This window comes from Haemorhous mexicanus, chromosome 2 (genome assembly GCF_027477595.1).
Source record: "Haemorhous mexicanus isolate bHaeMex1 chromosome 2, bHaeMex1.pri, whole genome shotgun sequence".
Lineage (NCBI taxonomy): Eukaryota > Metazoa > Chordata > Aves > Passeriformes > Fringillidae > Haemorhous > Haemorhous mexicanus.
The window spans coordinates 41,908,346-41,922,037 of record NC_082342.1 but is presented as its reverse complement, the minus strand read 5'-3'; the positions used below and the strand labels follow the sequence as shown (position 1 = coordinate 41,922,037).

Here is a 13,692-nt window from a genome sequence, read left to right as displayed (position 1 = left end):
TTGGCTTAGCAGAATGAAACGTGGCTTTGCCAGTGTTATCACAATCATTTCACTGGAGTGGGGGGAATCCTTTACAGTCTACCATTACAGTGATTACAAAGAAAAGCAGACATTCTAAGTGAGTCAGAGAAACCAGAAGAACTGAATTGCTTAACTACAGCATGACTAATACGATGGAACTGAGTCACTTTTGCCATAATGCTCTTACACATAAAAGTAAGTAAGATCAGTATCTGTGCAAAAAAACCACCACAGCAGCACCCAAAAAATGCAACATCTGCATTCAGTGCTGATAAGCACCTTCAAAGTCTGACAATTCTATGATTATAAATTAACTGTCACAAACAAATACATATTCTTATTTCCAGTATAGTTTTCAAGAAAGAAGTGCTAAGTATGAAACTGAAATAAAACACAAGTGAAGTAGGCATGTTTTCTCCCAATTCTAAAAAGGCTGCTAATGCCAGGCATTTCAAATCCCCAGCTTTTATAACACTCTCTATTTAAGCAGATCTAACTTTTTCTGAATCCTAACACTAGTTTGTACTTTGTGTATGCTGAAACTCAGCTTCTTACCAGATGGAAAACTCTGGTTGTTCTAATTCATACTATAAAAAAAAAAGGAAATGTTTCCTCTGTAAAGCAACAACAGTAATGGATTGATATGATATGACAATAATAAAGATTGCATTCTCAATAAATATGAAACATTGTGAAACTCATTTCAGGGAGAGGAAAAAAAATCCAAGATTTCTTATAGCCACTATTATCCAGAAGACATCTAGGAGAAAGTACAAAACATAAATGGAAATACATCTAAAACACGTTTATTGAGAGGTCAAGTACTCAGCTCAAGTCTGCTCCTCTTCCTTGGAGCAGGATACAGGGGACAGAGGATGCTAGAAACAAGCAAGGCCTTCAAGAAAATTCCTTGAAGCAGCATGAAAACTGCAATCATCTAATCAACTGCTATTTAAATATCTCCATAGGAGAAAAAATGCATAGCACAAAAGATTGCTAAACCTAAAGTAATAACAAGAGGCAGTGTCTTGAATTGGCTGTCAGACATTCAGAAACTAGAAATAGACTATTTATTTTAAAATTTATTTAAAAAGTAAATGCTGGAGCAAACTAACACATAATTCTCCATTTCTTGATATCTTTCCATCAACATTAGAGATACTTTTCTGAAAGAAGTTATTTTATTTTCTCTAGAATATCACCACAACAGGCAGTAATTCAGGACACACTAGAGATGAGATTCAAGCATTTAATAATCTCTTGCATATAAATTCTGTGGACAGCTATGTTACAAATATTTTGTTACTGAACTGTAATAACCTGCACTGTTCTTTTGATGTTAATACCAGGGATGAATAGTATCAATGTCATGCTATAAACCAAATTATTTAATTAAAAATGCATGCTCATATCCCATGACTTTATTATACTAATATTTGTTAAAATCCTGCATTTAGTGATTCATAAAGGAAGGTTTTTAAGTCTTCTCTCCCTCCTCTAAAACAACAGTGCAAGGTTCTTGTTCCTCACTGCATCCTGACATCAACATGGGACTTTCATGTTTTAACTTTCTGGCCACCACAATGTCACAAAGATTTTATGTTTAAAAGCTGAATCTGCAATATCTCAAATGCTTATTTTCCCCCCCAGGAGGAATGACAGTAAAATAGCAACAATTATTTTAGGGTGCAATTTGAAAGACAAATGACCAACAATCCGATCACTTAGTGAAGACAATATAAAAACAGGGACTAGTCCAAATCCAGACATGTAGACAAAGAAACAGAAGCTGAACTGGTAATGGAAAAGACAGTCTGTTGAAATGCCAAATTACGGACAACTATTTGTGATTACTAAAGATAAACTGAAATCCTAGGTTAGTCTGGATACAAAATAAAGCTTGATGATGTGTCCTCAAGGAGAACTGTGGAAGAGGTGTATGTATCAAACCTAGCCACTAGTTGCAGGCTGACTTCCAAAGGAAATTAGGTTTATGCTATCAAACTGCCTGTCTCAGCTGCAGAGTTACTCTGTATTTCCCTATTAACAGTTTGAATTCTATTGGCCCATTCTAGCCAAATAGGATTGGAAAGAACATCAAGCGTGGAAAGTTCCCAACTCATCCTATCAATGTACCAGTGGCATGTAAAAGAGCAACTCAGATTTTAGAGTCACTGGTGGCACTCAAAGCAACATCACTTCAGCAGTTATCTGGTCTCTGGCTGCAACCAGCTGATCAGTTTGTGTAGCACTTGCAACCACTCAGTACTAAGCACAGGGAATTCATCTCCCCTAACCACAAGGAGTCCTTAAGACCCATTTTACAGACATGGCTGCCTTTACATTTGAGAGGCAAATTATATAGGCAGCTGATTACAGACCTTTTAAAAAAAACTGCCTGTTACCCGAGGCAACTCTCCTATCAAAGGAAACTCACCTCTGTTGATAAAGAATCTGCATGTAAAAAGCAGACTTACCAACTTTTTCTTTTCATCTTTTATTTATGATTTGAAAAAGCATGTGAGCAATGACTAGGGATTTGTACACATCTAGTGGTCCTGTAATCATGAAAGCAGTACAACTCCTAAGTTGTAAAGACTTACATTATTTGGTCAAAGGTTCAAACCAGCAAGAACATTACTTCAAAGAACAAGGTCAAGGATCACACAAAGCACTCATTTGCTCTTACCTGTAGAGATACAATTACATCTTGAAAACATGAAAAAAATGCAAACATGTTCTGGTAAGAATCAAGTAGCAAAAAATATTTTAAAACCAAATTAAATAAAAAATCATAAGCAACAACCTAAAATGAACCTTAAATTTTCCTTTCAGAAACTCTGTATTTAAAGTGCAAGGGGCTGTAGATTTTCTTGCTGAAATACCACACTAGTTACTGAAAGTACCAGAGAGAGCCTCATGGCCTATATGTTTTCAAGATAATTGCTAGCACTTTTGGTTGCTGATCTGCTCAAGAGGGCAATCCTCTTAAACACATTATCACAGAAAGCTTTGGGGTTTTTTTCTTTTAATATAGATGTTCACATAAAGTTTCCTAATCCTCTTACATAAACTATTGCATTGTTCATATACAATAGTCTATAATGTAAAAATGCACTACACCAAGATATTTTATATTTATTTGGCAACAGCTGCTCTAGCAACAGTTCTACAACTTACTCAGAAAAATACAAGTCTTTATCTCAAGTATTGTTAAAAGACAAAATATTTTCATCATAATTGAAGTTCAAAGATAGATATATTTCAAAAGGGGCATTCTGAGAAACAAAGAAACAGCTGAAGGAAAATGAGCTTATATGAACTTATTCAAAACAACTCCAATTCCAAGTAAATCCGATTGAATTGGAAATGATGTCTCAATGCAAACAAAATGAAAAATTAAAGCTTAGGGCCAGTGATGAAATTTCTAGCAAAACCAGGAGATGCATACCACATAGCTGTATTGCTTGTAACAACAGGAATATGAAAACTGCTAAGCTTCTGAGAACTCCTCTGCAGCTCCAGTAATATTTTAGATGGATACTGAAAACTGTATTGGATCAGGCAACACTGTGATCTTGTAATAAGCTTCAAGTTGCTTTAGTGAATGTTTTACAAACTAGTCATCTTTGTTCTTTTATAAGGCCAGTCAAGCTACCCATAACATGCTTAGTAGGTTTCAATGTTCCCATAACAAAATTATTTTGAACATTCACAAAACTTTGTAACAAAACCTTTTTTCTTGATAACCAAAACAACTTGTTTTATGTTATGGAATCAGAATAACTCTGCCACCTCCGAACACGGCCTATCCTCAAAGGTATCCTTGTTCAAGAAAAGCTCTTCACAGACAGACACAGAGCTAAAGCAGTACTGTTGCTCCTTTTGACATCTTCAGTGGAGCATGTGAAAAGCCGATGATGGCTACTAGAAAAGATAAAAGCAGAATGGACCTCTACAGAACACTGGCTATACACAGACTTTTCCTAGACAGGAGAGGTGTCACAGCTACTTGAGAATTCCAGGTGTCTGGCTCACCTCTAGCATTGTGTTAGTCTCACAAGCTGAGAGTCAAGGCTAATGCACTGTGAGCTGATAGTCACAACTGCCTAATTAAACAGAAATTGCAGATACTAAATAATTACCTGACACCAAACAAGGTAATAGGTCACAAGGAAATGGAATGAAGCTGCATTAGGGCAAGCTCAGATTGGACATTAGGAAAAGGTTTTTCACTGAGAGGGTGGTTAATCATTGGGACACATTCCCCAGGGAAGTGATCATAGCACTAAGGCCATCAGAGTTCAAGGAGCAAGTGGGCTGTGGTTTAGTTTTAGGTAATCCGGGGAGAAGCAGGGAGTTGGGATTCAATGAACCTTACAGGTCTTTAAATTTGAAATATTCTACAATTCTCGATTTTTGTGTCTGTCACACCTAAGACATGATTCTTTCCAAGTTTTTTTGAGCTGATAAGACCTCATCCTTCTATTTTTTGTCTCAACCATATTTTTAAGTAATTTCTTATACACACTGATCTTTCAATGGACATCTAGATCAACACATTAACACTCTAGAAGTCTTTTTAAGCACTGGTTTCCCTTCTATCAATACAAGAATCACTGGGTACTGAATCAGGAATGCCACTGGTCTACCCAAAATAGGTTCCCACCTGGAATACCTGCAAACCTTGACAATTCTAAAGATTACAGATGAAAAGCACATACCCTGGACAAGAAACTGTTGACCAGCAATGAAGTGTCCTGCAATGCGGACTTGTTACCAGAATAGTAATGGATCACAAAAACTCAAAAGATAAAAATTCATTCATTTTGAAACAAGTGCTTATTGAAATGCCCTTTTTTACACTCAAAATTCAATAGCATTAAATAGCACTGCATGCTCTTTAACAGTCAGGTCATATTCTACAAATAAACAGCAGCAATATCAGCAATGTTGAATGGCTGAATGGTGTTTTTGAAGGGAGAGGATTTCCTCACCTGATTCACATGAAGTTTCAGCAGCCATCATCAGCAATTCTTGTAATAATCTTCCTGGTGGATTAGCTTGCCTTGGACTTCCATTGGAGGCTTTTCCTTCACAGCTTGTTATGCCTGAGGGAAAGATGCCTTCATGAAGAGCATGACTGTGATGTTTCACACATGCAAACTCCCCAGAGGCTGAAATCTGAGCAGTTTCTCTAGTACCATCATCTGTTTTATCCGGATTCAAAACACCTGTCATCAGTTTAGGTATAAAAAGGAAGTGTTTTGCACTTCCTGAGGAATATTAAGATGCACATTCTATTCTACAGAAATAAACTGCTGAATTTGTATGGCCTCCATTTTAATTAATTTAACCATATCACATCAGTCTATGCCTTATACAGACTGAAAGATTATGCAGATCATAGACTTCTCAAAAACTAATTCCTAACTCCATCAAATTATTTCTTCAAAAAAACCTCAAACCACTTTTTTCACACAGCAAGTCCAAGAAAACTTGCAGGAACTTCTTCAGATCCAGAGGTAATGCAACTTCTCTGCCCTGGTTTAAAGACTTCTTTCTCTGCAACCCAGCCCACAAAACAGCCCTTTCTGGCCACCCAATCCAATAAAAAACTCAAGCTTTTACTACCTACCATTACCAATGGTTTGATAATATAAGAATAAATCACCTATGGATCATAACAGTATCATACAGCTAAGTTTAAGTTACTAAGCCAAGTGCTGTTGAGAACATAAATATATTCTTCCATCAAAACCTTCCCCAACAGAACTTGCTATCCAATCAAGATATCAAATCAGTCCAACAAGAATTCTTCTGCATAAACTGATGCTGACTAGTATTAACTACTTTTCTTTAATTGAAGAATGTCCCATATCAGCTGTTTCATTATTTTGCAAGGAATGTCAGCCTGACTGGCCTATAATTACTCACATTATTCTGCTGAGCCTTTTTAAGAACACAACATAAAAAGCTTTGTAAAATACGCATTACATTTCAGATGTGAAGAAACACTGAAAAAAAATTAAATGTTTACCTTTAGAAAAAATGAGTTTGTTATACCTGTTAAATAATGCTCCTTACAGAGAATTGCAAAGCATTGCTAGCTGACTGTAACAAATATATTTGTAAAATTTTTGCTCTCCCAAGTTTTTGCAATGAGTGTTTTTTAACTAGAAAAACAATTTCAAAAGATGGCCTAAAAATTTCTGTAGAAGCTTGATACTAACACCTTACTTGAAAGATTTCACAGTCACTTACTTGGTATAATCAAAAAGTAAACCTTTCAACAAAATCTACCAACTTCCCTTTAGAGTTACTGTAAAACTGCCTATTAACATAGATCCTGCCCAAAAGAAATATCAACAGGGAACTCAGGTCATGGAGTAACTGAATTTTCTTTTCCTGGTGTTTAAATTTTGTTTAAATTATATTTTTCTAGACAGACACTCACAAAAGAAAACTTTTCTGAACTACAACTTTGCCAAGTATAAGTTATACTCTAAAAAAGGCAACAGTATCAGCTATAATTTCCTAATAATCTCAAAGATTCTTCAGAAAAGATTATATTCCTCCAATCTATTACTCATAAGAGCACTTATCATATATTTTATACATTACCTGCCAAAGAGAGGTTGCAACTCTTCGGTGTGTCTACCTCTGGTATAATACTAAGTTCATGCTGTTCCAAACCAAGACCTAACTTGACTTTTGTCACTGGTGGTTTGGAAGATCTCCATTTCTGTTCTCCACAGAGAACTTTCTCAGGTTGTTCTGTAAAACAAAGATTAGTATGTTGCAATAATATGTGTACAAAGACAAACTCTTCAAGTTAACTTGGAAAGATGGAAGAGAACTCCATCTCAGCTGTAAAGCAATAAAAATTATAATGAAAAACAACAAAACAGCCTTACCAGTTTGCTCAACCGGGCCAACGCACCGTGAAATTGTTTCACTTCCATGAAATTTATTCCTGCCACAATTCTCTTGCTGGTAGTTTTCTGACACTTGGAAGAAGTCAGCTCTCTTAATCCTGACAGGCTTTTGTGCCTCTGTCATTTCTTCGTTTGGGCACATATGTCTCACCTGAGAAGGGGGGAAGCAGTTTTATATAAGATTATATTTATACCCATTTATCAAAAGAGCATTTTCTCTTGTGTGTATTCCATGCAGGACAATATTGAGCACACAGAGAAAGTAGTTCAATTATGCAGGATACCAGACAGATCTGCTCAGCTCACAAAAAAACATTTGGTCATGAAGGTATTTTACTGAGCTCTACAAACCTAATGTGCTAAAACACAATTAGTTACATTTTCAAGGCCTTTGTGAGATTAGATCAGAGTACTCATCATTTTTAACAGGAAAAATTCCCAAAAAGTCAGCTTTTAGTTTTTCAGCTCCTGAAATCAAGAATTTTAGCTGCTTGGAAACTGCAAAATCAAGACAGGAACTATAGGGAAGAGTTATTCTTTTGAGATGGCTTCTGTTTAAAAAAAACCCAAAAACACGAGGAGAGGCAAAAGGAGTCTCTTTATAAGCTCAAAAATAAACCTGGATTTTTCTTCTGTTACTGAGAAATAAGCAAATTACAACTCAAGACTGCAGCAGCCAAACCAATTTCATAGTGGGTACACACAAAAAGACAAGCTTTAAAAATAATCTATTCAAGATGCTTATGATATCCTTTCAGGTATTACTTATGTATTTTTAATAAAAGGGCTGTTTAACACATAGAGGTGCATTTACAGATATGAAGACAACTCTACCTACAGAGTATTTCAGACAACAATTTCAACAGGCATTATGTTCTGAGGCCAAGCACAGACCTTCACAGTATTTCTCTTAGACTTAATAAAACTGTGCTCTTGGAGCTTTACAGAGGAAAAGCCCTGATTAGAAATCACAAGTCCTAATTAAAATTTTCATTATGGTAAATCACCTAAAACTGTCAACACTCCATGGGGTACACTGTAGCTTTGACTTGTAGGTTTGATCACTTACTGATGAATTACTCATGCAAAGTGTTTCTAAAGTTTACCTGCTTTTTTAGAAGTTCTTTCAAAGCCTCTTGCTGTCTCTGCATCTGTTCCTTCAATTTATCTTGCTTCTGTAAAAGTAGTTTTTCTTGTATTCTCTGTTTAGAAAGAAGAGCTTCTCTTTGTGCATCTAGCTGCTCTTGCAATTCTTTCAAATACTTTTGCTGAGCTTGGATGCTTTCTGATGAGGCCAGCACTCTGTCCCTTAAGCTCAGTATACCAGAATAATTTAACGAAGATGCATCTTCTGCTTTTGACATCAAGAATTCTTCAACACCCTGGGCTTTAGATTCTTCATGCACTAGAATTGTGGGTTCAGAAAGATTGAGAGGTTGATCAGGGTTTGTTTTGCTGCTGCTCTCTACAGATCCCTGCTGATAGGCTAAAGGATCAGTCAAGGCTGATCTCCTTGTGGCTGGCATGACGGACATCTTAAATGGATGCTCTTCTTCAGCTTCTGTCTTGTTTCGATAGTTAGATATCTTCTGAGGTAACTCTTTAGAGTGTACTGTTTCTGAAGACTCAGAGGAACTTTCTGCAGGCAACACAAATCTGAAGTGCTGTTGCTGTGCTTCTGGTTGTGTTCTTACTGCAGTCACTTCTTTCCTGACTGACCCTGACGGTAAATGGGACTGGAATGGTTCTCTGACGTGATTATTGGCAGTTTCGAATATTCCCACTTGTTCCTGTGAAGGACAGTCACAGGGCAAGTGAAACCCTCCATGCTTCAATTCTGATGCTTCTGAAAACTGCACTGATTTTCCAGCACAAATACTATGCACTCGCTCTTGCTGCTTCTGTGAAGATGGTTTTTCCAACATACCCAACGTTCCTGAAAACACAGGTAATGACCGCGCATACTCTTGGGCATGAACTTGTTCCAGTGCCTGCGACTGTGCTGGCTGCGCTCCTTGCATCTGTAGGAGCAGCTCTGAGACAGGCTCTAAATTAATGGCTTTTGTTTCCCTTGTGCTCAGAGGTGTTTCAGAAGCAGACAAGTACCTTTGCCTCAGTGTATTCTGATACTCCTGTAGATTCTTTCTAGCTTCTTCAATGGTTTGTTTGTGCAACCTGAACAGAACGAAAACATGAATCTTTTCAAAGCAGTGCAAAAAGAAACAGCAATTTCAGTAATCAAGGCAATTCAAATTACTTTGAACAGGCATTCCATTAAGACACTTTACATTCCATAAAAACACTTACCTTTTTTGCTGCAGAAGGCGCTGTTGAAAATTATGTATCATCTGTCTATGACTGTCTTCTCCTGGATTCCTGCTTTCTGATACATTTCCAGTCTAATCAAAATAAAATAATTTTAATTGTACATATACAACTAACTCACAGAAAACTATTATGGCATCAGCCTTAAGCTGTATGCTCTTGCACCTACGTTTACAGAAGCTGCTAGGTACCACCATGTTTGAAGTCTGTGAGATTTCAGCCTGAGGCAATGAAGCTAAAGGAGATTCTAGAACAGATGGCCCACAGCTACAGCCTCTCTCTGCACACACCATCAAAGTCAATGGTGCTTACAGCAGCTCAGCCTAAAGAGGTAAATATACCCTGCAAACTCAGGGTGCAATGAGCCAATGTAGCTGAATTTCCAAGGCAATCAGGCTCTCAAAAGAGTACTGGTTGTGCAACTGAAGCAAGATTTTATACATAAAAAGATTACTTTCCTTCAATATCCTCCACAAATTTCTCTTCTTTAAGCAGCTGTTAGAGATTTAAACAAAGACAGAGGCAGATTTTTCTCTTTTTTCTCCCCCTGTGATTTTTTTACCTTTTTGAAAAAGGTTATGTCTATATGAACAGTCATTATGTGACTATAACCAGATTTCACGAGCAGGTATTATTATCAAGGCTGCCTCTTGAACTATAGAGAGACAATACAACAGCAAAAGTCACAATCACAAAATCACAGAATATCTGAGTTGAAAGGGACCCACAAGGTCATCAATGCCCAGTTCCTGGGCCTGCACAGGACCATCCCCAAGAGTCACAGCATGTATCTGAGAGCATTGTCCAAACTCTCTTGAACTAAAGAGAGGCTTGGTGCTGTGACCACTTCTCTGGGAGCTGCTCTTGTGCCCAACCATCCTCTTGGTTAAAAACTTTTTTCCACAGTATCTAACCTAAACCTCCTCTGACACATATTCATGTCACTCCTTCAGGTCCAGTGATACCATGTGAAATAGAAGCTTGTACACTAGAAAAAGAAGCTTTAATATGTACAAATTTCTAACTCACAGCCTAAAAAATAAAAAATTGTCTTAATTGATATACTTCAAAATTGGTAAATGGCATTCTTTATTTTTATTATAATAGTAAATGAAAACCCACACAATTTTCTGTTATTATTCACCTCATGTTCCATTTGGTTCTGCTGGTCTGTGGAATGGAGACTGTGGCTTTGTACCAGCTGACTTTCGTCTTCCTCTTCCTTTCTTTTCTTAGCCTGCTCCAAACAGGTTTGCATTTGGATCTTCAGATAATCAGCCTCCAAAAGAGCTTTCTCTTCCTCAATTTTTTTAATCAAGTCCAGCTGCTCCTGTTTCTGTTTCTCTATTTCCTCATTCTATCAAAAGAAAAATGAGGGAACCAAATGACAAAGAAACTGGACTGCTCACACACACCACACAAACTTTCGTTCCAAATTACATAAGGAATTCTATTGCTGGTAACAGATATTTCCAAATTGCAACAGGACCTTTAAGAGTAGTTCCAAAGTCTACAGGAATAACTTTGTTTTATTGGCTCAATATTTCTAACAATCCCTGAGTCCATTTACTATTGCATTATTATCTGTTCTCAAATTAATAAAATGGAAAAAATCAGAATACATTCAAGATGTTTTCATCTTCCAAAGACTGCAAAAGAAATAATTTTCCTAAACTTACTTGAAAAATCTATTTTGCATTTTATTCAGTTTTTCATCAGAGTTCAACACATCTAAACATTAATTCAAGCTTTACAAAAGCTTCTGAAATAGCTAATGTATAACCACTTTGAGAGCACTCCATAAATCTCTGAAGCAGTCTGTTTATTTTTATTCTCTTTCCATGTACCTATCAGCTACAATTCACTTAGATCCACACCTAGCAACAGCACATGTGCTTTTAGAATGGAAGCAAAGAAAAATGTCAAAGTACTGGCAAAGATGAAGTGGACAGCAGCCTTTAATAACAGTCTGAATGGGGATGTCAGGAAAAGCAACCTGAGATAATGAAGGTTAAAGAAAGTAGCCAAACTTTCACAACGGATCTGTTACTTATTCTATTTTTTTTAAAATATTACTACTTTGTCAGAATTTGTTTCCTTGATTTCTGAACTTAAACTCTACAACTGAAGGCTGCACGTAGACCCAAAATTCTGCTTTTTTCAAACAGATTTTTTAAACCTACCACATAACAGCTGGTAGGTCTCTAGAGATACAACAAAAATTAAAATACAATGAAACACAATACACAATAGATATAATGAAATAATGCATAAAGGTATTATTTCCTAAATGTAATAAATATAGCATTCCCAGAGACATAAACTTCCTGCATTTGCTTCCTAGATAACAAAAAAAAAAAAAATTATTCAGGGTTTGCATGCTTTTCCTGTCACTCTAAATACAATCCCACAGACTTTCCTACATTATTACACAGGGTAAATAAAGTCTTCAGAGTTATGTATTGCTGACTATACCCTCCCTTTATAAAACAAAGGTACTAATGTACAACTGTGATTTTCATTTAACCATGACTACCCTTGCCTACAGCACCTGTAAGATTTGAAGAAACTGGGGGTTTCCACTCCATTCTAAATTCCAGCTAACAGCTTCATCAATTTTGAGAAGTATAGAAAATGTTACAGTAAAAGTTCAAGTGTTAAGAGTGCCTATAGCTGCTGTATAACCTGAAATATTTTAAAATCTTCTGTAAATAGTTTTTTTACACCAGAACTGAGGTAAGAATAAATACAAACACACTTACCCACTTCTGTCTCTCCTCTTCCATTCTGATTTTAGCTGCTTGTTCTTGAGGATGGATTGGAACTGACTTGTCATCTGCAACTGTATTTTCCAACATTTTCATAGAGTCTAAAATACACATGTTATTTAGTTGTAATTACAGTCAGAGTGAGCCTTGGATCTTCTTTACATTTTGCTTTAAAGTTTCCCAATATCTCTCAACAAAATGCATAAGCTGCTCTTGAAAAGATCTATATCCTACTACTCTGCCTGTCTCCATAAGCTGGAAAATCAGTTTTTTATATTATTAAGTCTTTAATGGTCCTTTATTGTGTGTCTTTCTTGAATACACAGTAATGTTCCCAGCTCCAATGGGACTGAAAATTATTTCTAATATTACTTGGGAGGCCAAGAACAAGATCATCCTGAAGAATCAAAAGTCACACATTAACCTCTTAGAACAAAGAGGGTCTAAAACTGGCAGTACTGGGCAAATGATCTAACCTTTGGCTATTGCACAAAAAGCAAGTCTCAATCCTGTACTGTTAGCTTCAAATAGCAGCACATTTTCCCCAAGGCATGGTTTCACTCATGCTGCACTCTCCAATCCCCAGGCAATATGTTGGTATAGCAATACACATGATGGAACTAAACCACTTTATCTTGTTTAAAAAAAACAAGCACCCTGTGAAAATAAATTACCCAAAAGCAAAAAACCCAAAACCACATGCCACAACCTGATCACTTGAAAACTTCAGAAATCCCACTCAACATACAAGATCACCAATTCGGCATTAGCCTAACCAGAAGGGCACCAAGGACAGACATGGGAAGTAACCCCAAGATGATGTGGCTATCAAATAAATTGCAGTGTCTAACTGCTATAAATTCCAATTTTGCAAAAAGATTTTTCAGAATGGTGCCTAAAAGCAGAAAAAAACTCCACTCATCAGCTTATGCTTGTCTTTGGGCTTTATAGCTGTGAATCTCCAAAGAGAGCAGCTTTTCCAGTTCAACAGGTACAGAAATTCAATGCTGACTCCTGCACTGAGAATTCTATCCCTGGAGGTAAACACCTATTAAAGCACAGCAATACCAAGTGTGACGACAAATTGAGTGAGATTTAAAAGAGAGAAAGGTATTTTGGACATCTGTTCTCTTCAAGATCTTAATGGACAAGTTGAACATAAGAGCAAAAAACCTCTCCTATTTGTGGTTTCAACAAATCCACTATGCCTTGTGGGCACAGATAGGAAACTGTACTTTCATTCAACGTGACAAAACATTTAACACTGAAACTTCATTAAACAGTTTTGTTGCAGTCACTATCACAGTTCCCCCATAAAAGTCTTTTTGCTCCTACAACTTTTTTACAACAGTCTTTTTGCTTTGATGCAACTATGTACCTTTGGCTTCAGACACTGTAGTTTTCTGCTGCTCCTTGTTAAGTTCTAAACCATATAATGGTCTCTTTTCACTAGCAATTGTGCCTGATTCAATAGTTTCAAATTGACTTTGACTCTCTTTCTCACTTTTTGATGTCCACTCCTCTTTTTGGCTTCTAATTTTGTTCAACAATTTCTTTAAAGCAAGTTTTGACCGAGGTTGGCAAGTTTTTCCTTCTTCATGCCCTATAAAGAATAGATACTGTTAAGAGTTTTGGGTAAT

At 36.5% G+C, this 13,692-nt stretch overlaps 1 protein-coding gene across 6 annotated transcripts in view; it reads right to left on the bottom strand.

Moving 5' to 3' along the window:
• CEP295 (centrosomal protein 295) overlaps positions 1 to 13,692 on the bottom strand; it is a 43,124-nt gene that overhangs the window by 13,889 nt on the left and 15,543 nt on the right. For all 6 annotated transcript variants that reach the window (XM_059838551.1, XM_059838552.1, XM_059838549.1 and 3 more), the window contains 8 exons: positions 13,431 to 13,655; positions 12,047 to 12,153; positions 10,429 to 10,641; positions 9,267 to 9,358; positions 8,066 to 9,134; positions 6,939 to 7,110; positions 6,646 to 6,798; positions 5,019 to 5,132 (listed from right to left, as the gene is read on the bottom strand). In XM_059838551.1, coding sequence (XP_059694534.1) covers positions 5,019 to 5,132; positions 6,646 to 6,798; positions 6,939 to 7,110; positions 8,066 to 9,134; positions 9,267 to 9,358; positions 10,429 to 10,641; positions 12,047 to 12,153; positions 13,431 to 13,655 — 2,145 coding nt within the window. The remainder of the gene's footprint in view (positions 1 to 5,018; positions 5,133 to 6,645; positions 6,799 to 6,938; positions 7,111 to 8,065; positions 9,135 to 9,266; positions 9,359 to 10,428; positions 10,642 to 12,046; positions 12,154 to 13,430; positions 13,656 to 13,692) is intronic.